The sequence below is a fragment of the Myodes glareolus genome, chromosome 3 (genome assembly GCF_982192425.1).
Source record: "Myodes glareolus chromosome 3, mMyoGla1.1, whole genome shotgun sequence".
In the NCBI taxonomy this organism is placed as follows: Eukaryota; Metazoa; Chordata; class Mammalia; order Rodentia; family Cricetidae; genus Myodes; species Myodes glareolus.
The window spans coordinates 62,363,990-62,390,850 of record NC_142028.1 but is presented as its reverse complement, the minus strand read 5'-3'; the positions used below and the strand labels follow the sequence as shown (position 1 = coordinate 62,390,850).

At 48.4% G+C, this 26,861-nt stretch overlaps 1 protein-coding gene, 1 long non-coding RNA gene and 3 other non-coding genes across 8 annotated transcripts; all 5 read right to left on the bottom strand.

The window, feature by feature from the left end:
- Positions 1-351: 351 nt before the first annotated feature.
- On the bottom strand, positions 352-17,091 carry Rcc1 (regulator of chromosome condensation 1). 4 transcript variants are annotated; one of them, XM_085686712.2, is made up of 11 exons: positions 16,970-17,091; positions 9,525-9,606; positions 8,803-8,841; positions 7,616-7,803; positions 7,298-7,477; positions 5,208-5,304; positions 4,992-5,114; positions 3,501-3,656; positions 3,186-3,305; positions 2,733-2,885; positions 352-1,377 (listed from the first exon to the last, which is right to left on the bottom strand). In XM_085686712.2, exons 2-11 carry the CDS (start codon positions 9,595-9,597, stop codon positions 1,202-1,204), a joined length of 1,305 nt encoding a protein of 434 aa, XP_085542838.1. In that variant the 5' UTR covers positions 9,598-9,606; positions 16,970-17,091; the 3' UTR covers positions 352-1,201. The 4 variants fall into 4 exon arrangements, with proteins under 4 accessions (XP_085542838.1, XP_085542837.1, XP_085542840.1 ...); XM_085686711.2 differs by lacking the exon at positions 16,970-17,091 and adding an exon at positions 15,185-15,285; XM_085686714.2 differs by lacking the exon at positions 8,803-8,841 and having other exon boundaries at positions 16,970-17,089.
- A 2,277-nt stretch (positions 17,092-19,368) lies between these two features.
- LOC148122674 (uncharacterized) lies at positions 19,369-21,914 on the bottom strand. Its single transcript, XR_015737487.1, has 4 exons — positions 21,804-21,914; positions 20,776-20,811; positions 20,261-20,289; positions 19,369-19,691 (listed from the first exon to the last, which is right to left on the bottom strand). It is a non-coding gene; the product is annotated as an uncharacterized LOC148122674 (long non-coding RNA).
- LOC125400533 (small nucleolar RNA SNORA73 family) lies at positions 19,887-20,090 on the bottom strand. The gene has a single exon (XR_007231974.3). It is a non-coding gene; the product is annotated as a small nucleolar RNA SNORA73 family (small nucleolar RNA).
- LOC148122675 (small nucleolar RNA SNORA73 family) lies at positions 20,372-20,575 on the bottom strand. The gene has a single exon (XR_015737602.1). It is a non-coding gene; the product is annotated as a small nucleolar RNA SNORA73 family (small nucleolar RNA).
- LOC125400535 (small nucleolar RNA SNORA73 family) lies at positions 20,899-21,102 on the bottom strand. Its single transcript, XR_007231976.3, has one exon. It is a non-coding gene; the product is annotated as a small nucleolar RNA SNORA73 family (small nucleolar RNA).
- Positions 21,915-26,861: the final 4,947 nt, after the last annotated feature.

Here is a 26,861-nt window from a genome sequence, read left to right as displayed (position 1 = left end):
AATAAATGCACATAAAATAAACGAGTTTAAAAAAAGTTCCATCTCAGCACTCAGGAGACCAAGGACAGGAGGTTCAGTAGGTCATCCTGGGCTACAGTGAGAACACATTAATAACAAAAACCCTATCCCATCTCTCTTATGCATCATCATCATGAAGAAACTGTAGCAGTTCTTATTGCATAACTAATCACCTCTTGGCTTTCCAGACCTAGAACAGCTGTGGTGGCCACAGCTGACAACTGGTCCACAGGCATGCTACCCTGCCCTCTCCATCATGCCTGGCACATGGCAGGTTTTCCTTTTAGGCCAACAAAACAACCCCGGGGAACCTGAATACAACAAAGAGCCCACTTTTATAAAACTCTAAATTTATTCAAAGTGTTAAAAGATTTCACTCTCCCCTCCAAAATATTTTATAATTAAAAAAAAAATCAAAACTATCTTCTCAGCCACTGTTACCTCCTTTTCATAGGACCAGCCTCTGCCCCTCCAAGCCTTGGCCTCCAACCCCACCCCCTGCCCAATACCCTGCCTTGATTGCCTAGCAGAGCCCCCAGCGTGGCTTTCCAGTCCTTTGTGACAGAAAGGCTGGCTGGCTGGGGAATGCACAGGCAATGCCCAAGACACTGTGGGTGCTTTGTGCTTTTGGGAGAGCTAGTTGGATTTTTTTCAAATAGGTCACTCTTTTTGCCCATGGACACCTGTTTAGAGGCAAATCTTTGGCTTAGGGTCACCCCCAGCCTTGTAAAGCCTTTGTCCAGATCTCCCCAGGCATCTGACGACTGTGCCCCGTCTCCTTGTAAGCCAGTGTCAGGAATAAAAAGTGGCACAGGGGAAGGGGGGCTTGATGGAGTTCCCAACTTTTCAGAGTGTGGGCAGGAAGTTTTGGGCTCTGCAGGCAATGGGCCTACGATGACCACAGGAGGCAGGGCAGTGAAGGGAAAGGTCTAATGATGTAAGTCTAGGGTAAGCAAAGTTCCTTCCGAGACCCCCTTCCCATCCTCCCTCATCCTGCAAGTCCCAGGATGATTCTAGAAAAGAGGACAAAACAGAAGAAAAGGGCTCTGCTGTGGTGATGGGAAAAGACAGGAGATGACAGCTGCTTGGGGCTGGGGAGGGGCCTTCTGGAATCTGTAGCTGGCTGCTTTCCGGTTCTGTGAAGCTGGGTTGGGGGCCAGAAGCCAGGCCCACAAAGACTTCATCAGCTCTGTTCCTTGTCCTTAACTAATAAGACTGTGTGCTGGCCCCCGCTGGACACACTTAAGACCACACGGTTCTCTAGCTGTTTGCCAGTCATTTCCACAGGACTCCAGGCATCTTCATCTTGCCCAGTTCCCAGCTGGTAGTTGGTGCCCATGCCCCAGGCAAAAACACGACCTAGAAGGGATAGAAAAAGAGGCAGCTGTCTTTGAGGTCCCCAGGCCTGCCTTGCTGTACCAAGAGATATGTGGCCTTGACCAATAGCAGTCTGGCGAGGCCCTAGCCCCAGAGTTCAAAGAAGCTTGGAAGAGCTGAGGAGATTGCTCCCCCACTGCATTCTCCCTACTCCAGAGCATAGCACCATAGGAGGCTACATCCTAAGTCCCTGTTCCTTGAACCTTTTAAGACTAAGATGCTCCTGGGTTTGATATGCCACCCTCTGGGTGGTGTTTTAATTTTTTTTTTTTTTTTTAGATAAGGTCTCACTATGTAGACAAGGCTAACCTCAAACTCAGTGATGTGCTTGCCTCTGCCTCCTGAGTGCTGGGACTGAAGTGTGTGCCACCACACCTGGCCAATCCTCTGGTTTTCACGAAGGACTGAACCTCTGTTCAGGACGGAATGCTGCAGTGCGAACCCGCTTCTTGAGGAAGTCCTCCCAGGTAAGGACAAGCACTGCTGCCAGTCTGAACTCTGGAGGATCCCCGGCTGTGCACCTCTTCCTGTGCTTTGGCTGCTATATGCCTACATCCTTTTCTGCTGGACTAGCCAGGACCCACATGGTAGCTCACAACCGTCAGTAATTCCAGTCCCAGGGGATCTGATGCCCACTCCTGGCTTCTGCAGGCACCAAGCACATACACAGTACATATACAGATATGAGACAAAACAACAGGAACAAAAAAATGTGTTGTGGGATACACTAAGTGAAGATGCATGGTGGTGATTAGCATAATAAAAAGCTGAACAGCCAATAGCTAGTCAGGAGGTACAGGCAGGATTTCCAGGGAGAGAAAGGAAGAGGAAGAATCTAGGTGTGGAAGGGAGCCAGGATAAACAGAGAGAAAATAGGAGGTACAAGAAAAAAAGAGATGTCACACCATGTGATATAATACAGACTATTAATGGGTAAATTTAAGTTAGAACAGCTAGTTAGATACAAGCCTAAGCTATAGGCCAAGCTTTTGTAATTAATAAAAAGTCTCTGTGTCATTATTTGAGAACTGGCTGGCAGGGCAGAAAAAAACTCATTACATTAAGTCCAGCATGATGGCACATGCCTATGATCTCAACACCCATTCCACTCAAGGCAGAGATAGGGACAGGCGAATCTCTGAGTTCCAGGCCAGTCTGGTCTACATGGTGAGAGAAACCCCATCTCAAAATCGAAATGCCAAAATAAAATAGCAAAAATACTCCAGGGTTCCTGAGAGTCAGTGGCAAAGCAGAGTCATCTCCAAACAACCTGAAGAATACGCTAGGAATCGTGCCCCCAGGCTCCAACCATACCAGACCTGAGGAGCCTTACTCACCATCTTTGGACACAGCATAGCCCACAGAAGCCCCACAGGCCACTGAGGAGACGACAGGCAGCCGGGAAATGAGGGTGGGTATACTCTTCTCCTCAGCACCCTCCCCAAGGCCTAGCCGCCCATACTCAGCTCTGCCCAGGCTGTATGCTTTTCCTGTGGGACAAGGAGAAAGGTGAGTATCAGCATATTCCAAGTAAAACAGACAGCACACTGACTGAGTCCCCATGCTTTTGAGGGTCAGATCTGCTCTCAGGTGGTGAGGTCTCAGGGCCTTTTCTCCATCTGGGGGTGGGAGCTAGAAGATGCTCTACACAACCCCCCAGGGTGCTCCCACTCTGAAGTACCAGGATAACCCTCACAGATGCAATCTACGTCTGGCCCAAATCATAATCCTAGGGCGCTGGCTGTATCAGAGACTACTGTGTCCCACGCAGAAGGACTTGGGCGACCTACCTTCTGAATCCATGCAGACTGTATGGTGCTGGCCACCTGAGAAGCCCACCCAGGACTTGGTGGAATTCTTGAAGGATGTCAAGTTCTGAGGAATGAAGCAAGATCCAGTGCCTGGAGTTCCTGTTGGCAAGGGTAAAAGTGTTCCAGAAGCTTCCATCACTGTCATCCTCAGAAAGGCCACACCCACCCTTCCCCAGAAATGCCACCTTACACCATAGCTCTAAGGGATCAGGTGCCCCACAAAGCAAAAGCAAAGTTCAAAAGCTAGAGCTGGAACCAAGATTGAGTGCAGCCTGATGCTATGGCAGTACTCACCAAGCTGGTGATAGTTGGAGAGGCCAAAGCCGTAGACATGGCCCTCACGGGAGATGGCAAAAGTGAAATAGGCACCACAGAAGGCATCCTGGAAGCGCACACGGCCCCGACTTCCCCTGGATTTCAGCAGCACACACTTGGGGACCAGGAGTCGCTCTGTAAGAAAAGAGGAAGCCAGGATCAATGATAGACCTGGGGGTTTTATCTTCCATGAAAGTCCGAGAAGTCAAGCACGGCCATTCTTGTTACAGAAGAGATAACTTAGGCCAATGGAGTGCAAACGGAGGGTCAATGTTCTTTTTCTTTTTGTTTTTTCGAGACAGAGTTTCTCTGTGTAATAGCCCCGGCCCTAAAGGCATGTGCCACCACCGCCCAGCTGCCGGTTCACATTTTTGGCAGTCACGAGAAGAAAAGCTTAGGTGGAACTTAAGTGCCAGGCATCTTCCTGATTAAGTCAGTTCTCTCTTCACAGTAGCCAATGGGAGTGCGGTAGGGGGGTAGAGCTAAGGAGATAGCCTCCAAAGTCTAAGGGATCTGACATCCCCCTGTGTAAAATAATTTAAATTTATTTTATGTGCACTGGTGTGAAGGTGTCAAATTCCCCTAGAACTGGAGTTACAGACAGTTGTGAGCTGCCATGTGGGTGCTGAGAATTGAACCCGGGTCCTCCGGAAGAACAGTCAGTGCTCTTATTCACTGAGCTCTCTCTCCAGTGCCCCCACCCTTTTTGAGAGGGTCTCATTATTTACTGACTGGCCTCGAACTACGTATACCAGGCTCAAACTCACATAGACCCACATTCCTCAGCTTGCTGACTGCTGGGATTGAAGGTATTTGCCACCATTCTACCTTAAAGCCTTTTTGCTTTTTTTTTTTTTAAAATTTTGAGGTAGTGTTTCTGTGTAGCCCTGGCTCTCCTGGAACTTTCTCTGTAGACCAGGCAAGCCTTGAACTCACAGGTCTACCTCTGCCTCTCAAGTGCTAGGATTAAAGGCGTGTGCCACCACTGCCCAGTCTGAGTTCTTAAGGAACACTGCAAGTGCACAGGATATAACCCTCAACAGAATCCCTCCTGGAATGTGGGATGCCCCTCTGTATGCTGTCAATGTTTTATTACCAATGGTTAATAAAGAAGCTGCTTTCAGAATACATTTAGGCGGGAAAAGTCAAACTGAATACGGGGAAAAAGGCAGAGTTGAAGGGGACGACAGCAGACATCATAGAAGCAAGACGTGAGATAACAAGCCACGAGCCTCGTGGTCAAACATAAACTAATAGAAATGGGTTAATCTAAGATGTAAGAGCTAGTTCATAATAAGCCTGCGCTAACAGGCCAAACAGTATGTAATTACTAGTAAGCCTCTGGGTGGTTATTTTAAAATCAACTGGGAGACTAGGCAAGATTAGAATCTCCAGCTTCATTCCCACTTTTTTCTTCTGCTGGGGGATGGTTTACCAAATCATTCCACTGGAGGCACCAAAGCCACTTACCAAGGCCCTGGCGGCCACCTCGGTTGGCAAATAACTCAGGAACACGCCCCAGCTGACCCTGCTCCCCACAACCCAAGGTATAGAGGTCTCCATCAGTTGTCAGCATCACCAAGTGGTCGTTCCCTGAAGACGAGAAGAAGGCGGAAGATGAAGGGCTTGTCTGTAAGAACCAAGGCCTCGCTGGCCTCGCTCCAGTCCAGTGCGCCCAACACTCACCTGAGGCTACCTTCACCACAGGTGCGTCCAGCTGCACTTGAACAGGCACCATGCTTTTCTTCATGGGCTCCAACAACCCAATCACACCATTATTGTCCTACAAAGGAGGGACAGAGACTGAGGCAGTCAGTCCTGTTGCTCTGTAACAGCCAAACCCAGGCTTGTTGAGGCCATGACAGTTGCCTGGTAAAGACGGTGAGTGGCAGCAGATGTGGACAGTGGGACAGGCAGGCTCCCGGCCACATATGGAAATCCTGAAGAATGACAGGATCCCCAGTCTGGGAACTGTGCTAAAGCAAGCGAGGATAAAAGCGTGAGTAGAGGCAAATAAATCTGCCTAAAGCCAATTAATTGTTGAAGCAGCAGGGCAAGAAGATAGAGGTGCAATACACTATTTTGAATATTTCTGTGTTGAAAAGTTCTCTATAAAAATGCTTAGAATAAGGAGGCAGGGCACAAGCCTTTAATCCTAGCATTGTGGGAGGCAGAGACAGGCAGATCTCCTTGAGTTTGAGGCCAACCTGCTCTACTTTGTATAGCCAGGGCTATACAAAGAAGCCATCGTGAACAAACAAACAAATAAATGTAAGTTCCAAACCAGTCAGGGATACGCAGCAAGACCTTGTCTCAGAAAAATAAGTGAGAAGGCCTGGCATGGGGCAGACACTTTTAATTTTGGAGGCGGGAGGATCTCTATAAGTTCAAGGCCAGAACTGGTCTACAAAGCAAGCTCCAGGATAGCCAGAACTACATAGAGAGAAATGCTGCCTCAAAAAACAAAAGTAAAGGGGGCTAGAGAGATGGCTCAGTGGTTAAGAGCACTGACTGCTCTTCCAGAGGTCCTGAGTTCAATTCCCGGCAACCACATGTGGCTGACAGCCATCTATGAGACTCGGTGCCCCCTTCTGGCATGCGGGCACACATGGAAGGAATGCTGTACACATAATAAATAAATAAATCTTTATTCCTTCTTTTTTTTATTTTTTTGGGGGGTGGGGGTGGAGTTTGAGACAGGGTTTCTGTCCTGGAACTAGCTCTTATAGACCAGGCTAGCCTCAAATTCCTGCCTCTACCCTACAGAGTGCTGGGATTAAAGGCGTGTGCCACCATTGCCCAACTCTTTGTTTTTCGAGACAGGGTTTCTCTGTATAGCTTTGGAGCCTGTCCTGGAAATTGCTCTGTAGACCAGGCTGCCTGTCTCAGCCTCCTGAGTGCTGGGATTAAGGGCGTGTGTTACCACTGCCAGGCTCCAATTTGTTTTTTAATTTACTTTTAATGTGTATGGATGTTTTGCAAGCATATATGTCTATGCATTATGTGTGCCTAGTGCCCAAAAGGGCTAAAAGAAGACACTGGATCTTCCGGAGTTATGAGTTGCTATGTGAGTGTTGGAAACTGGACCCAAGTCCTCTGCAAGAGAAGTATATGGTCTTAACCCCCAGGCATCTTTCCAGATACAACACTGAAACTACATTTCCCTGTGCTGGGATTGTAGCTCTCTTGACACTGTGCTTGCCTAGCGTACACAAAGCCCTGGGTTTGATCTCTGACAGTGCATAAGAATGGGAGCCCTAATTCCAGCATCCAGGAGATGGGTGCGGGAGGATCAATTCAAAGTCATCCTCTGCTACACAGCCAGCATGGAGATAGGTAACCTATGATACATGAGACCCCATCTTAGGAGAAAGAACCCACAAAAACCAAAATAAAGACTACACTTCCCTGCCTTACAACACCAAGAAGTGATACTCCCATCCCCACATCTTTCCCTCAAAGCCTTGAGAACAGGGCTGAGAAGGGGAAGGGATGAAAAGACACAGCAGCTTCCAGGATCAGCTGCAGCTCAGAGGCAGCCTTGACCCACCCCTTCCCAAACACGCATATTACATCACATTCAAGCAGATAGCCAGTGGTGTGGACAGTCCCAGAGAAGATAGCAGGGATTTAAACCTGGACCCCACCTACATGTGGCCCTTACCTTCCATTCCCACCAGTAAGCAAGCACAATGGGGACAGGAGAGTGGACCACTGGGCATCCTGTGTTAATTTTGCCTGCTAGTCCCCCCACAATTCTCCAGACCCAGCCTTACCCGGAAAGAGCCCCAGAGAAAGACACGGCCATCTTCGGTAAGGGCTGCTGTGTGACTGTCTCCTGCTGACACCTGGACCACCTTCTCCTGCAGTTCCACTTTTCCAGGGACCATCTCTGAGCCCTCGACCGATGTGTCCCTTCCCAGGGCACCCTCATCATTGCAGCCGAAGGAGAAAACCTGTGCCCAGGGTGTCGCATTAGCACAAAGTCTGCTTCTGTGGCCTACTCATTTAGGCCTCCTTGCTTCTACAGCCAGGTCCTGCCCCACATCCTTATACCCAGGCCCTATCCAACCAGTCCCAACCCTCTGACCTACCTGGCCACTTTGGCTCAGACACACAGTGTGCATGCCCCCAGCCTCAGCCTGCACAACATCTTGTAGAAGGGGTACCAAGGCCGGCTTCTTCCTCTCCAGCACACTCTCACCCAGCCCCAGCTGGCCCACGTCGCCCTGGCCCAGTGTCAGCACCAAGCCTGGTTCTGTGTTGTGGGACCTGTGTGAGACTGAAGGGTGGAGAAGATGGCCCCTGAGTGTGCAGGATGAAGGCAGCAGAAGGCACAGCATGGGTTCTGGGATTGTGAGGACCTGGAGTTCAAGCCCTTGCTCTGCCAACAGGCTACAGATAAGAAAAACCCAAGTGTCCTCATCTGAGAACAAGGATGACAATCGGATCTGTCTCATAGGGTTTGTGAGGATTAAAACCCAAGCAGACATTCTCTCGCAGTGAAATGGATGTCGGTGGGCAGGGCACACGGGCAGTGAGGCTACGAGATAGTCTCCTGCCGAGACCATGCCACAGATGTGGACCCATAGTGTCAACCTTTCACTGACTGCTTGCTCTGCCAACATTAGCTGGCTCTGCAGACTTCCCATATTTAGAAGACCCCTAGTTGTTGCCAGCGGTGGCACAAGCCTTTAATCCCAGCCCTTGAAGGCAGAGGCAGCAAAAATCTCTGGGAGTTCAAGGCCAGCCTGGGTTACATAGTGAGTTCCAGGACAGCCAGGACTATTCTGTCTCAAGCAAACATCAAAAGTAGAAGATACTGTTTTTTTACAGGACATGGATCAGAGCCTACTCAGGCTCATAAAGTTAAGAAGCAGAGCTTGCAATGAACACAGGGCAACTTCCTGGGTTACAGCACTTAACAGCCTCTATCTGAATGGCCCTCCACCCCCAGACCAGATTTCTAATTCCCAAACACAGGAGGAAAGGAGACTACCCCTTTTGCCAGCATGAGCAGCACATGACAGCTTCAGAGGAACAGGAAGGCACAGTAAGAACCCACAGGTGCATTTGCAGAGAGATGTGGGCCAACCAGTGGGTAGTGCAAAGCCTTCTGGCAGCCAATGGACACCTGCCACAGCCCTTCAGTCAATGGCATCCAGTCCCTTCCCCAGGGGTGTGGCCTCCGCTGCCAGGGCCACTGCGTCTGCAGAGGCTGCACCAGGCAGGGAACCATCTGGTTGGGTTTTCTGGTCAGTTGGGTTTGGCCCACAGGCACCTTGGCAGGAGCGGGCAGCAGGACCGCGGTTACGAGGGTCTGCAAAAAACAGACACTGTCTGAGCATGTGTCTACGCTCCTCCCTCCCATGCTAGGGGTCAATTTCTCTTGTCTTTGCCACACTCTGGGGTTGTATGAGAGAAAAATTACAGGACAGGTCCCTCAAACGAAACTGGGACATTACCTTATCTAATCCTCAACGACTCAGACAGGCTGGTGGAGTCTCATCTCCATCCTCCGAGGGAAACTCACCCTCAGCCAGATTAAGTGACATGCCTGTGGTCACACAGGAGAAGTGGCAGAGCTAGGACCTGAACCAACTCTGAAAGCCCAGTAGATCCAAGAGCCTCAGGCTTTCAAGCTGTCGAGTTTAGAGCAAATGGTCCTAAGGCCAAGGACATTCCCCACTAACAGGGGGAGGAAATCAAAGTATTGTGGACAGAACAACCATAATGCATTTTCCTGGGGTCAAGTCCTAGGAACTGGGGTTCTCTTTTTCTGACAGCACTGCTCCAAGCGCTCTCTGACAGGCCTCGGCTCAGGCCTCTCTGCTGACCGCTACAGGGTCGGACTGGGAGAGATGCACGAGGACCTCCGCTGAGCAGGGGTCCCTAGACATCTAAGCCCCTCAGAGCTTCCAGCCAGGGAGGAAGGAGCATGGACCCAGAGAGTTCACTGTTCTGAGACCTCTCAGAGCCAGGAAGGGACCAAGGCTAGCTTACCTTTCACCTTCTTGCTTTTGGGGATGGCATCTTCTGGGGGTGACCTTCTCTTAGCTATGCGCTTAGGTGGCATCTTCCTGTCCTGAAAAACCCAGCCAAATACTACATGTCAGAATCACAAAACATCTTTCTGTGTAATATTTATCAAAAACTCTAAACAGTGCCAGGTGGTGGTGGCGCATGCCTTTAATCCCAGCACTCAGGAAGCAGAGGCAAGTGGATCTCTGTAGGTTCGAGGCCAGCCTGGTCTACAGAGTGAGTTCCAGGAAAGCCAGGATGGTTTCAGAGAAACCCTGTCTCAAAAAACCAAAACAAACCCCCAAAATCCTAAAAAGTAAGGAGTCACCCAGAAGTTAACACCTCCCAGCATCTACCCCATAACTGAGCCTACAAATATTCTCTACTGCTGATAACATGGAGGGTGGGGGTTGGGGGTAGTGAGCAAACCATTTGATTAATAGTAGTGGACTATGAGGATATACCCAGCCTGGTGAGAAAGCCTAAACTTCATGTCTGATCCTGGTTCAAATCCCAGCACTACATAAATTGGGCCTGGTGGGACACGTCTGTACTCTCAGCACCAGGAATGTGCGGTCGGGAGGAGTCGACTAGCTATACAGGTAGAATATACACGATGGATGGTAGAAAGCCATCAAAAGTGACATTTTAGAGACAAATCTATTGAACAGAAAGGTGCTCCTTGTAACAAAGAAGAGCAGACAAAAGCCAGGTGTGGTGCCCACACATCACCCCAGCATTGCAGCATCCAACTCCCAGGCCAGCCAGTCTCAAACACATGAAAACAAGTGCTTCATGCTCTTAACCCTAGCGCTCAATCAGAAGGCAGAGGCAGGCGGATCTCTCATCTATACAGTTAATTCCGGACCAGCCAGGGCTACACAGGGAGACTGAATCTCCAAATAAAGTGAAACAACAAACCACATCAAACAAAATCAATACCCCACACCCAAACTGAAGAGCTGCCTGGTCTTCATTTTAGCTTGGTATTAACTAATTTTTTTTGTTTGTTTGTTTTGGGAGGGGGTTGTTTTGTTTTTCGAGACAGGATTTCTTCGTGTAGCCCTGGCTGTCCTGTAACTTGATCTGTAGACCAGGTTGGCCTCGAACTCACAGAGATCTGCCTGCTTCTGCCTCCCGAGTGCTGAGTGCTGGAATTAAAGGCGAGCACCACCAATCTGGTTGTTATTAACTATTACTTTGAAACAGGACACAGTGCAGCTTCCGATGGCCTTGAGCTCCTCTCCTTCCGGCCCACACCTGGGCTGAGTTTCTGGGCCTGTGCTTCCAGGAGTGGCTGCTGCTCAGGTTTAAAGGACAGCACACTGCTGGGGTGTGGCTTACTGACAAAGTGCTCTTTTATCGTTTCTGAGGCTCTGGATTTCACACCAGTTTTAATTAAAATTAAATTAATTTAAAATTTAGCTGGGCTGGGTGCACACCTTTAGTCCCAGCATTCAGGAGGCAGTCAGGCAGGTAGGTATGAGTTTGAGGCCAGTATGATCTCCGTAATGAGTTGCAGGAATGTCAGACCCCTCCTCCCCCCCTAAAAAGAACCCTGTCCCGAAAAAACAAAATAAATAGACAAACAGATAGAGCTGGGAGTGGTGGGTCTTAATCGCAGCACTCAGGTGGCAGAGGCAGGCAGACTAGCCAGCCTGGTCTACACAGTGAGCTCCAGAACGGGCAAGGCTGTATAGAAAAACCCAATCTTAAAAACAAACATGGCCGGTCAGTGATGGCGCACACCTTGCTCTCAGTGCTACGGGGCAGAGGCAAGTGGACCTCTGTGAGTTTGAAGCCAGCCTGGTCTACAGAGGGAGTCCCAGGACAGGCTCAAAAGTTACAGAGAAACCCTGTCTCTAAAAAAAACAAACAAACAAGAAACCAAAAAGAAAGCCAATGCTAAATTAATAATAACAACAACAAATAAATAAAAATGGCCAAAGAGTAAGAGCTTGCTCAATAAGTTAATTCTGGTGGGACAGTGGTGTTTCAGGGCCTTCCCCAGATAACACTGAGACATAAACCTACTGGAGTCTAAGCAGGCTCACCAGTCCTTCACAGGAATGAAAACTGCTCAAGGCAGCAAGTGTTAGAACAGCCCAGACCCTTCTCAGGGTCTAGTCAGCACCACCCCTGGGCCTCCTTCTGTAAGGTCCAAAAGCCTCAGGCTTCCCAGCTCTCCACTCAGAAGGTGTGAACACAAGGCCAGAGACTTCTGACTCAGAGGGAGGAGACCAAAAAACAGGTCAGGATCCTGCAGAGCCTGTGTGGGTTGTGGCTGGCCCAGTTCTGTCATGAAGTGGCAATTCTGAACTTTGCACAATTTCTATTCTCCCAGCAATGGTATCCCCTCCCTTTCTAGTTGCGTCTTTGAGACCCCTCTCCTCACACTTAAATGCCTGCTCTTTGGGGTTGCTGGAACTCAATTCATCTTCCAGGGCTATCTGCTACCTCTCAGGATGGACAGAAGCTGGGACTGGATGTCCCTAGCACAGAGCAGGCAGGGACTGGAGGCCCCTAACACACAGTAGACAGTCAAACAGTGACACCAATATACTCATCTCCCAAGTATTCAGGATTGCCCCGGGGCTGGGTTAAGATGCAAAGATAGAAGCTAACCTGCTTCCTGTCCACACGGAGCTTCCATTCTAGTAAGAAAGTAAGATCATTACCAAAGCCACCCCTTTGTTCCCCTAATAACCCACCATTCCCTCCCAAAGAAACTAGAAAACAACTCATGAATTTTTGCTGTACAAAAACTTTTACTTTTCAAAACAAGCTGAAGTCAGGCATGGCGCAAATGCCTGTCATCCTAACATTTGTGAGACAAAGATCACACCTCCCCCCCCCCGCCCCCCCCCCCACCCCCCCGGCCACACAGCCAGCCTGAGGACAGCCTGTCTCAAAAAGACTGGATCAGTAAAGCGATTGCCGGGCAAGCATGTGAACCTGAGTTCTAAACCTCAGAACTCACACAAAGCTAGGCATAGCACACTCCCACAATCCTAGTGCAGAGAAGGCAGGATGTGGCGGGGTACACAGATCCCTGAAGCTCGCTGGCTAGCCAGTGGACCCTAATGGGTGAACTCCTGGTTCAGTGAGATGCCATCTCCAAAAGTAAGGCACAACACAATCAGGAAGACAACCTCTGCCCTCCACACGCACACACAGTCAGGCCCTCATGCACATTCACATGAACACGTGCACATGACACACAACAAACTCAACCCAACTCAGAAAAGCTGAAGACAGTGTCGCCCCTCTACCATGACTGAGAGAGTTGACGCTTAGAACTGGAAGTTTACTCGCCCATGTTCAGACAGCAAAAGGACCCAGACAGGGTTTCTCTGGCTGTCCTGGCACACACTCTACAGACCAGGCTGGCCTCGAACTCAGAGACCCACCTGCCTCTGCCTCCTGAGTACTGACATTAAAGGTTTGTACCACCACCCAGCCTTCACTTTTTTTTAATAATCCCAGAACCTAGGAAGCTGACAGAGACCAACCCAGGCTACACAGCAAGACCCTGTCTCACCATCACCACACAGAAATATCAGCTACATGAACACAATAACCCGGGTAGCAAGTCTTTCAGGATTCCCAATAAGTTTGAACAAATTCGAGGAGCCACTGCTGAGGAAGAGATTCTGAGGTGCCCCATATCCTCCATCGGCACTGCAGGAGGCCTACCTGCTGCACTTGGCAGTGTGCACAAACCCAGAAGCAAGGCGGGGGAAGGGCAGCCTAGCTGGGCACGGTGGGTAGAGGCAGGATTTCTGATTTTCACAAATTCAAGGCCAGCTTGGTCTACAAAATGAGACCTATACTGTTTTAACGCATAGCCCGGGCTGGAGAGATGGCTCAGCACTGGTTGCTGCTCTTCTAGAGGACCCAGGTTTGGTGCCCAGAACCCACAAGGCTGCTCACAACCATCTTTAACTCCATTTCCAGGGGATTCAATGTCCTCTTCTGGCCCCCGTGGGCCACTGCATGCATGTGGTACACAGACATACATGCACGCATACACATAAAAAACAAAACCCAAACATCTGTCTTCTGTCGCCATCCTTGCATTCCCACTTACACCCCAGGATCCATCTTCAAGGGGTTTAAAAACCAGAAGGACGAGCAAGACTCAGAAATAAAAACCAGAAAGGAGCCGACTTCCATTAAGTTACAGTGCGGGACCCTCTAAGAGCTGAGACTTGTCCCCATGGCAGGAATAGGTGTGCTGGACATTCATGGCTGAGATGAAGCCCCAGGAGACAGTCCCCCTGAGCTGGAGCTGCTCCAAGCCTGTTTCCTCACCTGCCAAGTTAAATGGGGTAGGTATACTAGGTTAAACAATCTACCAGAAGTCAGGGGTTCTGTGACCCTGTGAGCTCACCACAACCCCACTTCTGGAGTATCTGGCAACCCCAGCCCCCCCCCCCACCCCATCAGACTAGGGGCTAGACTTAGAGGCTGCAGAATGTCTTCGTTTGGGACATGCTACCAGGAGAGAAGGCAATGTTTATGCAGGCTGCTGCTGTGTGCTGCTGGGAACTGGCCTAAGTACACTTCACACCAGGAAGTTCCTGACCAGGTCCAGCAAGTATGGTACTGTCTAGGGCTATCTCATTTTTCCTTAGAGAGAGGAGCCACAGCTTCTAGCAGATCTTAGAGCCACTGGCTTTAGGACATATTACATTCATTTTATAGGTAAGGAAACGAAGGCTTAAGAGGATCTAGTGGGACCCAAACAGGACTCCTGTTCTTAGCTGTCTCTGCAACCAGACCTTGGCGAATCACGTCTAACTCATCTTCCCAAGCTCCACTGGGATGCTCTTCTCGGGCGAAGCAGCCTTCTCTGTGTCTTCCACGCCCATTCCAACCCTCCCCCAGAAGTTCCACCACTGACATCTGTGACCCATGTCAAGACTAACCTGACCCTGTTATCCAAAACATATTACAATCTCACCACCCAAAGTCAACCCCATCGGGTCCTCTGGAAAGCTATCCCCACCCTCCACGGCCCGGTGAAGGCTTCCGCTTTGGAATTTCATACCCTCAACTTCTGCCAGGCCACACGTGGTCGGTGGACTTAATTTCTGATGGACCAAAGACTTGGCAGCAGCAACGCTCGAGTTCCACGGGTATACTTTGCTGATCCCAGAAGACCCTAACTGTGGAACGATGCAAGTCTCGCCAGGGAGCCCCGGCGCTCCGCAAAGAACATGGAGGCCCGCCATTGTCACCATTGTTCCCCACTGGCTCAGGAGCAGCGCGGCACCGACAGGCAGCAAGCGACAGGGTGACACAGGGTTGGTTGATGGGGGTTAAGGGTAGACGATCGTCTGTGGACACTGCCGCTCCTTCCCTGCTGGTGGCCTCCCGCGCGTCCCCGGCCGCCGCGCACCAGCCGTTTGAATCTCCCGCCGCCTGGCGGAGCGCGCGCCCGGAGAGCGGCGGCTAAGGGGCTGTGCGGCCCGTGCGCGGGCAAGGCGGGGCCCACGCGGGCCGAGGCTCGCGCGCCCACAGCGCTGCCGGCTTCACGTGCAGCCCGCCCCGCGCTACACCACGCGGATGGCGACCTCGGCCCAACGCGGCCCCGCGTCCCTCCCAGCTTCCGGTCCCCGGGGATCCCCGCGACCTACCTCGGTGCGGGACTGCCACAAGCAACTCCGGCGCTCGGCGGCCGGCGGCGAACTGCCCCGAGCATGCGCTCTGCGGGCCTCCGGCCGCGACCCTGGCTAGAAAGGAAAACAAAGAACCGGGCGGCCCCTGGCGGCCAGCGCGGGAAGTGCGACCGGGTGCTCCCAGTTTCTACCCACTACAGTGCTTTTTTTTTCAGACCTCAAAATGGGACAACCAGCAAGAGACTACTGCAATCCTGGTTTGTTTGGGAAAATCTGGTGCGTGAGATCTGTACGGAGCAAAACAAGGTTGATAGTTCTAGTTCTCAAAGTGTTCATCTGAGGGCTGAAAAATTCAACTGTTACCTATACAGGGCCATCTGATTTCAGCCTAGGTAGGTAGGGCTCAGGAACAGATTTGTCTTTTTAAGACAGGGTTTCTCTGTGTAGCCCTGGAACTCGCTCTGTAGAACAGACTGTCCTGGAACTCACAGAGATCCGCCTGCCTCTGCCTCCTGAGTGCCAAGATATGCCGAGCGGTGGTGGTGCACGCCTTTAATCCCAGCACTGGGGAAGCAGAGGCAGGCGGATCTCTGTGAGTTCGAGGCCAGCCTGGTCTACAAGAGCTAGTGCCAGGACAGGCTCCTAAACCAGAGAGAAACCCTGTCTCGAAAAACAAACAAACAAACAAAAAAAAGCAAGAAAAAATAAATAAGACTTTCTAATTTAAATCTAAGTGGCAAAAGTATTCAGGAGGGGTAACATTTGCTTATTTATTACATGTATGTTTGTGTACCATGTTTGCCATGGCATGCTTGAAATGGCTCGAAAGAGGGCGCCTGATGCCCTAGAATTGGAGTTACAGAGGCGTTACAGATGGTTGTGACCTGCCATGTAGGTCCTTGGAATTCCCAATTTCACTAGAGCAACTAGCGCTCTTAACCACTGAGCCGTCTCTCCAGTCCTAGAAGGGTAACATTTGCAACGACAGAGGGGAAGTTGTGTGAAACTGCCATGCACCCCGGAGTAGAGGGTGAGGGTCTAGTGTGTCTACGGAGACAGTGAGTTACTATGGGAGGGTTCTGATCACAGACTATTAGGACTTTAAAGATGGACTTTCAGGGCTGGAGAGATGGCTCAGAGGTTAAGAGTTCTATCTTGCCTGCCTCTGCCTCACTAGAGCAGGTGTTCACGACCAGACCATGCCCAGTTATTTATTTTTAAAATGGTACCTTCGTGGGGCTGGAGAGATGGCTCAGAGGTTAAGAGCACTGGCTGCTCTTCCAGAGGTCCTGAGTTCAATTCCCAGCAACCACATGGTGGCTCACAACCATCTGTAATGAGATCTGGTGCCCTCTTCTGGCCTGCAAGCATACATGGAGGCTGAACACTGTATACATAATAAATAAATAAATCTTTAAAAAAAAGTGGTATCTTCATTAAAGAACAAGATCAGCACGCCTTTAATCCCACTCGGGAGGCAGAGGTGCGGATCTCTGTGAGTTCGAGGCCGGCCTGGTCTACAAGAGCTAGTTCTAGGATAGGCTCAAAAGTTAGAGAGAAACCCTGTCTTTAAAAAAACAAAAAACAAACAAGATCAGCCTCTCAACCTACCTTGCTACTTTCAGTGCTTGTGGGGACAGGACAATTTTCAAAATTAAGTTCTCTCTGTCCACTCATCATGTGGGTCCCAGAGAGCAAACTTCAGTCCTCAGATTTGACAGCAGGCACCTTTACCAACTGAGCCATTTCTTGACGATTACTATGTAGTGCCAGCCCCAGATCGGCCCCCTAGTTTTGTCTTACCTTTTCAGGGTTACCTCTGCCTCCATCATGACCTCCTCTCTTGGATGATAAACTGTGAAGTTTCTCCAAGCTTCACACTGGAGACTCTGCTGTCTTTCTCCAAGATCTTACCCATTCACATAGCTTAATGTAATTACAGAAATATGATCATCACTTATCTTACAAAAAAATTTTAGAGGGGGGGAAAGACTCATGTACCTAGGCTGTCACCAAATGCCTAATCCTCCTGCTTCAGCCTTCCAGTGCTAGGATTGTAGGGGTGTGTCAGTCACCAAGCCCCTGTCCCTCAAACTCATTTATTTTTAAAAATTTCTTTAAGCATTTTATGTATGTGAGTTTTATCTGCACCTATGCCTGTACGCCAGAAGAGGGCATCAAATCCCATTATAGATGGTTGTCAGGTATCATGTGGTTGCTGGGAACTGAACTCAGGACTTCTACAAGAACAGCCAATGCTCTTACAGCTGACCCATCTCTCCAGCCCCCAAATCATTTATTTTGAATTATGTCTGTGTGTTGTGGGTTTGTGCATGTTGAGTGCAGTGTGTGCAGATTGCAAGAGGGCACTGGGACCTCTGGAGTTAAGAGTTACAGGCAGTTGCTGGATGTGGGTGCCAAGAACCAAACTCCAGCATTCTGGAAGAGCAATATAACCCTTAGCCACTGAAACACCTCCCATTTAGATGTAAAACCAACCTTCCTATGTGCATTAACCCATTTGTTTTTCACAAAAACTTGAGGTAGAAAATGAGATTAAAATTGTTGCTCTTGCAGAGACCCAGGTTAAAAATCCCAGCACCCACAAGGTAGCTCATAAACATCTTATACACACACGGTACATGAACAACGTAAATACACGTGAAGTAAGGGGCTGTAAAGCACTAGCTGCTCTTCCTTGGACCAGGTTCAATTCTGAGCACTACCTACATGGTAACTCTAATCCCAGGGAACCCAACACCCTCAGATGTACATTGAGGCTGAACACCAATGCATATTAAAAAAGACTTCTTTTAAAAAACCTAATGAATTTATTAAAAACCTAATAAATCAATTTAGAAAAAAAGGGAGTGGGGGAGGATCAACCAAGTTGTCAGTCATCATGGTGACGGTTGGAGCCTGACTTCTATTCAGGATTGAGCCGATTTCATTGTTGAAAGTTGAACCCAGGACCTCACACACCGGTGGCCACCAGGTTTAATACATGTGTTCATGATGCCTAGGATGTTACATGGGAGCTCTGCACCCATATATCATGGCTGAGTCTAACTGCTCAACTATTTATTTCTCCAGGCCCCCCCCATCTCTTTTAAAGGACATAATCCATGTAAAACAGGGTGGCCCGGAATTCAGGAACCAGTGGACTGGTTCTGCCATCAACCCCAAGAAATCTCCACTAACACCTAAGTATTCTTTCGAAAAGGGTCTTGATATGTACTTCAGGTGGTACTTCCAGTTTATAGGTATATACAACAACTCTTAGCAAGATCTCTTGAGTCTTTATTACTGTGTAGCCCTGGATGGCTTTAACTCTCTTAAGGCTATGCCTTAATACAGTTAAACATCATTTAGAGCATCTTAAATAATTCATCCACTTCTGCAGTGAGCATCAACTGTATCTAGGGGTTCATGTCCTCTGGAAGGTTAGCAACTTCATGATTTAGAGTACTTGCCTAGGTTATGTGTTCACCCCCCCTGCACAGGAGCAATGATCCAAATTTAAATGAGATCTGGTGCCCTGTTCCGGCCCACAGGTAGGCAAAACACTGTATACATAAGCAAACCTAAGACAAATGCTTAAGGGCAGACTAATTGAACTTGGAGGTACAGATTTTTGCCCACAGAAGCGGATGTTGGCTTATGTTGGTATACTAAGGACTGTGGGGCGAGACACCTTAGTCTTGAGATGGGCCATTTCGATTGAGAAGACGGTTTCTTCTGGAACCCATAGCTACACTTAGGCATATTACCTTTTAGCCAAGGCCTGTCACACCTCAGTCCCATGCCAACTCAGGCCATTCCCTCCCACCCTCACAACCCTCATTCCCACTTGACACCCAACTCCCACCATCTTCAAGGCATACCTTCTCCCTATTCCATCATTCAGGGTCTTGACTTTCCCAAGGTGAAAGCAGCCAGCACAGGAAATCAGGACTTCCCATTATGACCTAGCCACCAACCCTAGCACACATCACAAGGCCAACCTTTGGTTAAGGTGAACCCACCACACACTGCACTCATTGGACCAGACTTATTGCAACAGTATTACCAAAAGTCCAAGTTCATTCCCAATCCATGGATGCATCATACACTAGTTGGTTTACATGACCAACTAGAAACCATCCAATGTGTTCTGCATACATGTACCGACGCATTCATTAATCCAAAAAGAAAACAAAACATACAGTCAAAATTCTTCCTTTAATTTATACAAAGTTAACATTAGTTGTCAGGCATATATGACGGTAGCCCATTCGGTACCACTTGTGCTCTCTATGGTCTTAGGGCATTCAGCGTACATCCTACCAGGAAATGGACCACATATATGCTATAAGTTCAAACCTAGACATCAATGTACATTTACCAAACCAAGAATAGCTAGGGAAAAAAGTGCATGCTTAGCACTGACAATGTTCAGTGCTAATGCCAAATTTATCTAATTACAATACTCCAAACACCAAGTTAACCTTCAGCAGGGAGCTAGCTGTGCAGATCCTCTTCTTTCCTGAAAAACAAGCAAAGATCAGATTCTCAAAATGGCACACGGAAACCCTTAGCACCTCACTTTAAGTTTTTAAAGACCCCTGGGGTTTTCCTGTAGCTTTGGAGCCTGCCCTGAAACTTTGCGTAAAACAGACCGCCTGCCTTTGCCTCCCAACTTCTGGGATTAAAGGTGTGGACCACCAACGTTGCACATCAGACTTGTTTCCTGCATGGTTTGTCTCCCCAGTCATGGTCCAGAGGACTCTGAGAAGCCGTAGGAATATGCAGGCGCAGACTCGAGGCCCAGCTTCATCTCCAACGTCGTGGAACGGGACTTTACATCACGGGGCAGGGCCCTATGCTCCCCCACGCCACTAGGACAGAGCCCGGGGAGAGTGACCTCCCGGGGTATCCACGTTGGAACGTCTGGCTAGTACCCAATGATTTGTCAACACCAAGCCCCCAAAACACAGTAGCCTGATGCCCTAAAGAGTCACAGGGATGCACTTATAATAGATAAGTTGCTAATACAGATTCAGTTACTAAATAGAAAAAGGATCACGTGACAAATACAATTAAGGTAGAGCTTACCTCAATTAACTTGTAATCACTGATGAGTACTGTAAAAGAATGCATTTTGTGAGTAAAATTCTAATGCTATTTCCCAATCACGCAGACTCCCTTGTAGATTTCGGGATTTAAGACTGTTTCCTGCATGGTTTGTCTCCCCAGTCACGGTCCAGAGGACTCTGAGAAGCCGTAGGAATATGCAGGCGCAGACTCGAAGCCCAGCTTCATCTCCAACGTCGTGGAACGGGACTTTACATCACGGGGCAGGGCCCTATGCTCCCCCACGCCACTAGGACAGAGCCCGGGGAGAGTGACCTCCCGGGGTATCCACGTTGGAACGTGTGGTAGTACCCAATGTTTTGTCAACCCCAACCAATACTCAAATCTCCAAAACAAACTAGTCTCTAATGACCTTATGAGTCACAGGTATCCACTAATAACATACAGAAAATGGCTAATATGTAAACTTAAGTTTCCAATTGGAACAACAACAAATCACGTAGAAGACACTAGCATTCAATTCAGAATGGACTTACCTCAACCAAAAAAGAACTTGTAATCACCGATGAATTCTGAAAAAGAGGGCATTTTTACTTCATAAATAAATTCTAATCCAGTTTCTCAATCACGCAGTCTCACTCCCAGATCTCCCGATTTAAGACTGTTTCCTGCATGGTTTGTCTCCCCAGTCACGGTCCAGAGGACTCTGAGAAGCCGTAGGAATATGCAGGCGCAGACTAGAAGCCCAGCTTCATCTCCAACGTCGTGGAACGGGATTTTACATCCTGGGGCAGTGCCCTATGCTCCCCTACGCCACTAGGACAGAGCCCGGGGAGAGTGACCTCCCGGGGTATCCACGTTGGAAGTACACGGTGAAGACCGTCTTTTAACTGATCGTATATTCTTGCCAGACCTCCGGCTCGATTCCAGAGTGCTGGCACTTCAAGTATGAGACAGAGCTACCCTCCGACTTTTTTGATATAAATAGAACGAAACACCCCCTGCCAAATTGTCATTATTTGCGTAAAGAATGATCTCTCTGAATTAAGAGTGACAGATTACCGCCAAAAGCGTAGAAGTTTGTCTACGACACGCAACTGAGAACCTAGGAGCAATGTAAAAACACTGCCCACGAACTACGATAATCACGTGGCATATTTACGTCTTTCTCTTTTCCTTTTGGAAACAGGCTTTCTCTGTGTAGCGCTGGCTGACCTGGGGAACTCTTTCTGTAGACCAAGCTGGCCTCAAACTCAGATCCATCCCCTGTGCCTCCCGAATGTTGGGATTAAAGGCGTGCACCACAGCCGCCCGAGCAGCACTAACTTTAATGGAAATCGAAGACTACCGGGAACCTAGCCCGGGAAAATGAGGCTAAGAAATGCCCGCTCCGGGCGGGGAAGAGCGGCACGTGTCCGCCAAGGAGGCCACGCTACGCCGAATGAACCCCGGCCTCCCCGCGGGGCGTGCGCAGCCGCAACTACTTCTGTCCAACCTCCAACCTGGGAGCCAAACCCCGTCGGTAAACCCACAGCAGCAGAAAAAGGAGCGTAAGGTAACTCACCAACAACGAACAACAACACTACTCCGACACTCTTGAAAGAACGAGTAGCGCCGAGGCAGCCATATTTATACATGAATCTCCGGAAGTCGGGCACCGCAGACTGCGTCTGCGCAGGGACATGCGCACGGAGGACCATTGGAAATGCGGCTAGAGACGTGGGATCTATTGCGTCCAGGCACTGTCTTGTTGAGTTTGTGCAGTTTGTCCTCAGTGCCTGGATATACTGGCATATGCAAAATGGGCAAAGACATCAGTCTAGAGGAATGCTTCCTAGACTCCAGAGTTGAAGTCTACTTTGTATATGGAAGAAACATTTGATACAGAAAAGGGGTGCGAATACAAGGATTGATTACAATTAAAAACGTCCCGGGGGTTGGAGGGAATAGGGGGACTGGAGAGATGGCTTCACTGGCTGCCTTCCAGAGTACCTGGGTCCAATTCCCAGTACCTATGTGATAGCTCGCAGCTCACAACTGAGCTGTCATTTGCAGACACGTGGTGCACATAACTCACAAACACACGCACATACAGATAAAACACAGTAAAACACACAAAAACAAAAAGCTCTTATGCATTCTCAGTGGGAAGACATCTGCCCAGAATTTGAGGTTCTATTCTGCACCTGGTTAAAAAGCTGTTAAATGTTATGTGTAAATGCACTTTACACACAAACAGACCAAAGACGTTAATGATCAAGATATTTTTCCCTGGATGTAAGCTATCCCAAACCCCAGCACTGCACACAAATACCACGAGATACTGCACATGTTCAATGCCCCCCACCATAATACATAGACAAACAATAATAATACAGTATAGAGTCAGATGAATAAAATAGCATCATCATAAGATCAAGGCTGGCCTGAGCAGAAACAATGACCATGTTCCTCATATATTAAATTGTGTGCCAAGTACTTTACAAACATTTGCTCTGTAGACCAGGCTGGCCTCGAACTCAGAGATTCGCAGAGTTGCCTCTGCCTCCCGAGGGCTGGGATTAAAGCAGGTGCCACCACTGCCTGGCATATTTCCCAGATTTTTGATTTTTGGTTTTTCAAAACAACGTTTCTCTGTATCTTTGGAGCCTATCCTGGAGCTAGTTCTTGTAGACCAGGCTGGCCTCAAACTCACAGAGATTCACCTGCCTCTGCCTCCTGAGCGCTGGGATTAAAGGCGTGCGTCACCACCACTCAGCCATATTTCCTAGATTTTAAGATGTGAAACTAAGCCACACAAATTTTGTTGTGAAAGATTTATTTGAAAAAACGACTGGGCATTCTGATACAAGTCTTCAATCCCAGCACTTGGGAGGCCTGCAAAGGCAGACAGATCTCTGTGAATTGGAAACCAGCCATTTCTACATAGTAAATTCCCAGACAACTAGGGCTACATGGAGAGATCCTGTCTCTTAAAAAGAATGATGAATGTATTTATTTATTCTCTCTTCTTCACTTTCTTTATTTTATTTTTCAAGACAGGGTTTCTCTGTGTAACAGTACTGGCTGTCCTGAAACTCGCTTTGAAGACCAAGCTGGGCTCAAACTCACTGAGATCTGCCTGCCTCTGCCTCCCAAGTGGTAGGATTAAAGATGTGTGTCACCACTGCCCAGCTCCTCCTCTTTCTTCCTCTTCTTCTTCTCCTCCTCCTTCTTTTGGTTTTTCAAGACAGATTTTCTCTTTGTAGCCCAGGCTGTCCTGGAAATCGCTCTGTAGCCAGACTGACCTCAAATTCACAGAGACCACGTGCCTCCTGAGTGCTGGGACTAAAGGCATGCACCACCATGACTTTTTTTGGTTTTTTGAGACAGGGTTTCTCTCTTTAGCCCTGACGATTCTGGATATTCTAACTATATTTCTGCAGGAGACTGGATTTCCTTCACATACTCAAACCAAAGGATAGAATTGAAAAGATCTCTTTCATTTAAACATTATTATTGGGGGGGGGCAGTCACATGCCATGGGACTCCTGCGGAGCCCAAAGAACAACCCTGCAGAGTCAGTTTTTTCCTTGCACCTTTTAAATGAGTTCCAGGGACTGAATTTCATCAACAGGTCTGTGTGTCAAAGGCCTTCATCCATCTCCACAGCCCTGTATTGTTGTTTGTTTGTTTTGAGATGGAATCTTACTCTTGGGGACTGGAAGGAGGAGGATTTGGAAGAGTTCAAGGCCAGCCTTGGCAACAAGGAGAATTTGCAAGCCTAGGCTACATCAAACCTTGTCATAAACACAACAAACAAATAAACAAAACCAAAAATAAGATATTGAAAAAAAAACAAAAGAAAGTATTTGGGGGACAGAAGGAATAGATAGATAGTAAATAGACAAAGAGGGAGGGAAAGCATGTCCACAGGGGTAGAGAGAGGGAAACAAAGATCTTGGGAAGAGAAATTAGCATGCAGCAACCGGTGACACAAAATGCCCAGGTTGCCAACCGACCTAGGCTTGCTTCCCCTTCACGCTTCCCAGCGAAGGAATGGAGTTGAACCTTGACCTCTAGTTCAGTCTGCTGATGGTCTGTCCACTCGGGAATTATGCTAAGACACCAGAGGTTTGGCATGTTTACTTTTATGCTGTCTGTGTAGAGAGATGTTAAGAACACAAAAGGATACTGGGCACGGTGGTGCACGCCTTTAATCCCAGCACTTGGGAGGCAGAGGCAGGTGGATCTCTGTGAGCTCAAGACCAGCCTGGGCTACAAGCGCGAGTTCCAGGACAGGCTCCAAAGCTACAGAGAAACCCTGTCTCAAAAAACAAAACAAAACAAAAAGAAAAACAACAGAAAAGAAAAAAAGAAAGAAAAGAAAAGAAAAAAGCAACAAAAAGCAACTCACAAAAGGGCAAAGCATAAGGATTATGAATACTTTTCCTTTCATTTGCACATCTTAAAATCTAGGTATCAGCAGTAGTGGCTTCTAAGCTAGGTTTTTTTCTTTTTATCTTTTTCTTTTTTCTTTTTTTGGTACATTCTCATCTTTTATAAGACATCCAGTCCATTCAGCATCCATGAGATTTGCTTTCATTATTATTATTGAACATGTGTGTGAGGTATATGTGGGAATGCTCCTGCTACAGTGTTGGAGGTGTGAGGTGTGAGGGAAACTTTGTGGATGTGGTTCTTTTTGTTTGTTTGTTTGCTTGCTTTTCGAGACAGAGTTTCTCTGTAGCTTTGGAGCCTGTCCTAGAACTAGCTCTTGTAGCCCAGGCTGGTCTTGAACTCACAGAGATCTGCCTGCCTCTGCCTCCCGAGTGCTGGAATTAAAGGCGTGCACCACCACTGCCTGGCGTGGATGTGGTTCTCTCCCTCTGTCTATCTTTATGTAGATTTCTGGGATCTAACTCTGTTCTCTTGGCTTGGTGGCATGCATTTATACCCCTGAGCCATCTTGCTGGCCCTGGCCCTGGCCTTTGTGATTTGGTCTTCCAGACCTCATTCTCCATCCACAAAGAACCAAGTTCCATCCACCATTTAGGAAATACTGGGCCCTGAGTAACCACAGAGCAACCTCTGGAGACATAACCCCAAAGCTGTAGTTACAGCTGGAAACCTGATAATTTGGGCCACAGCAATCTGGGAACAAAGAAACACGCAGAGAGTTCTGACTCATGGTTTCTCTTCCTTCTTAGGGTAATGTGCTAAGAGATTAGCAGAAGGTGAGTCATTGCTGGGGTGCTCGGGGCTGAAACTGGGCTGCTTGCCAGAAAGCAGAGCCGCATCAGCTGCTCTGTGTGACATCAGGCTGAGGTTCAGTTAGCCGTGGTCCATGTCCAGTAAATCCTTGTAAGGGACACTGAGTGGGCTCCAAGTTCTTGTTTGTGCTCAAGCAAATGCGAAAATGGTGTTTGTTTTGACCTCGCAAAAACCTGACCTGTATAATCTCATCTTCCAAACTCGGGGGAAGGGTGGTTAGGAAGGACAGGCACCTAGTGACGTCCTTGGCACATAGAGTCTCCGAATACTTTCTCTACAAATTTTCTTTCCTTTTCTTTCTTTCTTTTTTTTTTTTAAAGATTTATTTACTAGTATGAATACAGCTTTCTGTCTGCATGTACGCCTGCAAGCCAGAGGAGGGCATCAGATCTCATTATAGATGGCTGTTAGCCACCATATGGTTGTGGGAATTGAACTCAGGATCTCTGGAAGAACAGTCAGTGTGCTCTTAGCCATCTCTCCAGAACCTGCAAAATTTCTAAAATGAAAAAAAAAAATTGAAATAGAGGGATCATATACCCCAGGCTATCCCAGGCTAGCCTTGAATTTGCTATGTTACTCAATGTAAGCATTATAGTTTGGATGGAAAGGTATCCTAGCAGTTGGGAGCCAAGAAATAAAGTCACACCACACAACAAACCTCACGCAAGAGATTTATTGGAGGGAAAAACCAGGAGGGTCGTTGCCTCTGCTCAGGGGAGAAATAGCAGAGAACTGAGCAGAAGGTGGGGCTTATATAGAGTTTCTTGGGGAAGGAGATGGAACTTTTCGGGGTGGAGATTGGTGGAGTCCAGAGACTGGGCTTTTTACTCTGTAGGGTGGGGGCAGGATCCACTTGCTAGGGCAGTCAGAGTGTTCTGTGCAGGGAACCTGGCAGTTGGAGGTCCTCAGGGGAGGGGCCTAACCACTTGTATGGCTCGAGGGGCTTACATTCCCCCCTTTAGATTATTACTAAACAATCAGGTCACAGGAACGGGGGTGATGTTATCCTTAGACTACTTCCTGCTGAATCATGGTATCCTTTGGCCTCTGGCTCTGAAGCTAGGGGCTGGTAACCCTGTAATAACCACTGATTAAAAGCCTGCTTAGAAATCTTTTGACTCTATTGTTGAAGAAATGTAGGCAAGAAGCTTACAAGGCAGGGTGCAACCAGTAGGAGAAAGTGGGTTAAGAAGGGTAATATCTTAACCTAAGTAGTTAAGAAAGGTAGCCAACCCAAACTAAGGAGGGATCACTGACTTCAGACTGATACCTGGGGAACCTGCGTAGGAACGAACTGAATACAGGTGACAATAGTGTGACTTGGGCAGTATATGGGGCCACTAACAATGGGACCAGGATCTAACTC

What these genes read in the sequence shown, in the direction of transcription:
- Rcc1 (XM_085686712.2), bottom strand. Translation starts at nt 9,597, where the DNA reads ATGCCACCTAAGCGCATAGCTAAGAGAAGGTCACCCCCAGAAGATGCC. An exon ending in CTCCAACTATCACCAGCTTG is followed by an intron (nt 3,306 to 3,500) that starts GTGAGTACTGCC and finishes CCTTGCCAACAG; the next exon opens with GAACTCCAGGCACTGGATCT. An exon ending in AGTCTGCATGGATTCAGAAG is followed by an intron (nt 2,886 to 3,185) that starts GTAGGTCGCCCA and finishes CTTGTCCCACAG; the next exon opens with GAAAAGCATACAGCCTGGGC.